The following is a 4,084-nucleotide window of genomic DNA, read 5'->3' as shown; positions in this document are numbered from 1 at the left end:
CCAATTGCGTGCAACCTGTCCACGCATGCCCTTAGACGTTGAGCTCGTCAGTTAGAGAAGAACGGGGTGGCGGCTGCTACGTCGAAGGGGATTGGCCAATATGAGCCAAAGGTGTCTCTGGGCGGACGGTCGGTACCGGTGAAGACAGAGACCATAGGGGCAGCGAACCCGCCACCGTAGTCATGTACCTAAAATGCTACTACCTCCATTCTGGTTTACTAGTCCTCATCGTATAGTGGGACATATTTTAACAATGATTTTAACTAACAACATAAATGTTATTTGTTGAAAAAAATAATATCAACAAAAACTACATTCAAATACGAATCCAACAACATAATTTTCGACGACATGTATTAACATCTTGCTGGTTAAATATATGGTCAAAATTGAACCCAAAATAAGATGGGAATAGTAAACGAGACGGAGATACTAACATGGATGGATCACCCATCTTAAGTTTTGAAATGATGACGTACAGTCGGTGACGTCGAGGATGCTGCACTGAAAGCAAGCTGGAGTAGCTAGTCTTGAAACGATCACTGGATCCAACTATAAATAAATCAGCCATCCGAGAGGAGGGACTATATCATCCAACCACACACAATCACAAGTAGCGACACTTTCTTCTTTGTTTCTTTCACTACATACTACTCCATATAATATACCAATGGGGGAGAGCCGCGGCAGCATCTTCTTCTTCGGGACCTACAGGCCACCTGTGCCCCTGGACATCTTCTCCTGCCCGGCTGATCCGCCGCCGTCATCTGCCGAGGACGAGCTTCTCCTCACCGACGACGCGTCATACAACCAGAACGGCCGGCCCGTCCCGCCGGCGGCGCTCAAGGAGATCCTGGGTTTCCTGGGCAAGAAGAACCCCGAGCTGGCCTCCGACTGCGGCGCCACCCTGGAGGACGTGGACACGGGCCACGTCACCGGCATGGTTTTCGTCTCCGAGAGGGACCGCGGCCTTGAGACGCTGCACCTAGCTCTGCGCCGCTCTACCGGGGGCAAGGTGAAGGTGCTGAGCCTGCTGGGCGACATCTATGGCTTGGACGATTTAGGCGTGCGCATGGAGGACAGCGGCTGCATCGCCGGCGGCTACATGGTGGATGGCGTCACCGTGGGCCACTCACTCGTCTACGTGTCCACCAAGGAGGAGGTAAAAGCCCGGCGCACCCCGTGGACCGTGGTCTACAGGACCGACCTTGCCGACGGCAAGACCGAGCGCCTCACTCCACAGGGCCAGTACGATCTGAGCCCGGCCGTGTCGCCGTCCGGGAAGATGGTGGCGGTGGCCAACTTCCAGAAGAGCGAGTGGAACGGCGAGATCGAGAACCTCAAGACTGACATCGTGATCATGGAGGTGCACTGGCGAGGGCTGGGGGGCGATGGCCGCAGGCGTGTGATCAAGGACGCCGGCTGGCCGACCTGGGGCAGCGACAACGTCATCTTCTTCCACCGAGGGTTCGACAAGACGCCGCCCACCAACACCGCAGACTGGGCCGTGTTCCGATACGACCTCGCGGCTCACAAGGAAGAGCGGGTCACCCCGGTGGGCATCGACGCCATGACTCCGGCGGCCATCAGCGAGACCAGAGTGGCCGTGGCGACCGTCCGACAGAAATCCAAGCAAGTCGAAATGGAGGTGGAGCGCGTGATGGATCAGTACCGGCACGTGGAGATCTTCGACACGACCACCCCTTGGTGCTCTGTGCAGATCACCCAGAGGATGAGGCCGTTGGGAGACCACTACAACCCCTTCGTGCTCGATGGCGGCAGACGCATCGGCTACCACCGCTGCAGAACCGACAAGCTCACTCCGCACGTACGTCCTAGTATATACTCCCTCCGTTCCTAAATAATTGTCTTTCTAGCCATCTCAAATGAACTACAACATACGGATGTATGTAGACATGTTTTAGAGTGTAGATTCACTCATTTTGCTCCGTATGTAGTCACTTATTGAAATCTCTAGAAAGACAATTATTTAGAAACGGAGGGAGTACTTATTTAGTACAATACGTATTTACTTCACTCCTAATTGCTTGCTTGATTATATATTTTGTGTCAATCCATCTCTATGGCGTCTATCTAGCTAATCAATTAACCTAACTTTTTATTAGTTTTTTTTAATTGTCTGGATTGCTTACCACACGGTGTCACGTGGTAACTCTCTATTAGTATTAATTATCTGTGCATGCATGCATTACTGAAGCTAGCTAGCTAGTAGTTCAAAAAAGTAAGCAAAATTAGCTAACCGAACACGATCTGTATATATATATAGGGTGAGCAGAAAAGCATCGAGAAGAGGTTCGACAAGGTGCAGTCGGAGGAACCGGAGGTCGGGCTGTATAGGGTGACGGGCGTGTTCCCGTCCATCTCCAAGAACGGCAAGAAGCTGGCCTTCGTGGACAACGAGTTCCAGGCCGTGTGGCTGGTGGAGGCCGACAGCGAAGCCGCCCCGCGCGTTGTCTACAAGGCCAAGTCCAACAAGAGCGTCTTCTCCACGTCGTGGAACCAGAAGGACGAGCTGGACACGCTCTACGTCTGCGAAGGCCCAGCTTTCAGCATCGAGAAGCCGGTGCAGATCATCAGGATCCCCAACGTGTCCACCAAGCTGGACCCCGAGGACGAGGAGCAGGAGTCGTTCCCCCTCACCGACCACAAGTACAACTGCGCCTTCCCGTCCACCAACCCGGAGGGGACCAAGCTCGTGTTCCGCTCCAGCAGGGACAGGGTCCATGGAGGGAAGAGGGAGGACAAGAACCTCTTCATCATAGACGCCGAGAAGGGGGAGCACGCCGGCGTGGACCAGCTCACCGATGGGCCATGGACAGACACCCACTGCAGCTGGTCACCCAGGGAAGGCTGCGACTGGATCGTCTTCTCCTCGAGCCGCGGTAAGCCGGGCGGCGCGCCCGTTTCGGACCACGGCTTGGACTCGGGCTACTTCTCTGTCTACCTGGTGAACGCCAAGGACATGGGCGTGGTGCCGGTGCCGGTGCCGGTGCGGGTGATCCACAGCGCGCCCACCATCGCAGGACACGTGAACCACCCCGTGTTCAGCCCGGACATGATGAGCATCGTCTTCACCGCCGACCTCGCCGCCGTCTCCGTCGACCCCATCTCCATGCCGCACTTCATGCACTCGGTCAGGCCCTACGGCGACATCTTCTCCGTGGAGCTCCTCGACAGGGAGAACATGGCCAAGAACAAGGACATCCACAAGTACCACCGGGTCACGCACAGCCGCTACGAGTACTCCACGCCTACGTGGTCGCCCCACACCGACGGCCAGCAAGACCCCAACGCCAGGTGGAAGATGCTGGAGAGAGTCCCGTACATCCCGCCACGGTGCCCGTACGCGCGCGGCCAACTTGGCGAGAAGGAGGGCTGGCACATGACCGGCCACCTCATCATAGACAAGAGGTCCTGCTGATTATGAATCATCAGCGCCCGGTCCATCACTCTCCCTCTCCGGCCGTTTCGTTTCCATCTGCCTAGCTACAAATCACGCGCGCTTCTTCTTCTGGCCATACTTCACTTGTACTACTCCACGTCCAACTCTCTTCTCTTGTCGTAGCTTCATGCATGCACGCATGCATCCAGCTAGCAGTTTTCTTTCCCATGCATGAGGTACGCACCCATGCAATTAATAAAATGAGTCTGTCTAAGCCTCATCTCATCTAGATGTGACATTCTTATTTCACATCAAGTTTGCTTTATTATTATTGTCATCGCGCCTGTTAAAAATCAGTACACTGAGATTTAACCATGTCTCTGTCGACCATGCAGCATTTAATGTCATCGTTTGCAATATTTTTTCGTACCGATTGCAACATCCGTCTTGCTGGTTGTAGCATGTCCTGTCTCATCGGTTTGTAGCACGTCATCTCATCAGTTGTAACATCTTTCGTTGATGGTTGCAGCATTCCAGTTAGAATGGTTGTAGCATTTATTATTGTTTCATGCAATACCAACGCAACATTTTTCGGCGCCGTTTGCAGCATCCAGCCGTGCCGCTTGTAGCAAAAAAACCACGCTGACATCACTCGACTGAGACCACGTTAAATCTTAGTCA

The 4,084-nt window shown here is 53.9% G+C and overlaps 1 protein-coding gene across 1 annotated transcript; it reads left to right on the top strand.

The window, feature by feature from the left end:
- Positions 1-628: 628 nt before the first annotated feature.
- On the top strand, positions 629-3,683 carry LOC119343947. Its single transcript, XM_037614648.1, has 2 exons — positions 629-1,828; positions 2,288-3,683. Exons 1-2 carry the CDS (start codon positions 671-673, stop codon positions 3,440-3,442), a joined length of 2,313 nt encoding a protein of 770 aa, XP_037470545.1. The 5' UTR covers positions 629-670; the 3' UTR covers positions 3,443-3,683.
- The last annotated feature ends 401 nt before the right edge of the window (positions 3,684-4,084 follow it).

The sequence above is a fragment of the Triticum dicoccoides genome, unplaced genomic scaffold (assembly GCF_002162155.2).
Source record: "Triticum dicoccoides isolate Atlit2015 ecotype Zavitan unplaced genomic scaffold, WEW_v2.0 scaffold14817, whole genome shotgun sequence".
NCBI classification, from domain to species: domain Eukaryota; kingdom Viridiplantae; phylum Streptophyta; class Magnoliopsida; order Poales; family Poaceae; genus Triticum; species Triticum dicoccoides.
The sequence above is the reverse complement of the archived record's forward strand: the minus strand, read 5'-3'. Positions and strand labels throughout refer to the sequence as shown.

Coding starts and splice junctions, on each gene's coding strand:
- LOC119343947 (XM_037614648.1), top strand. CDS start 671: ATGGGGGAGAGCCGCGGCAGCATCTTCTTCTTCGGGACCTACAGGCCA. Junction 1,829..2,287: donor CCGACAAGCTCACTCCGCAC/GTACGTCCTAGT, acceptor ATATATATATAG/GGTGAGCAGAAAAGCATCGA.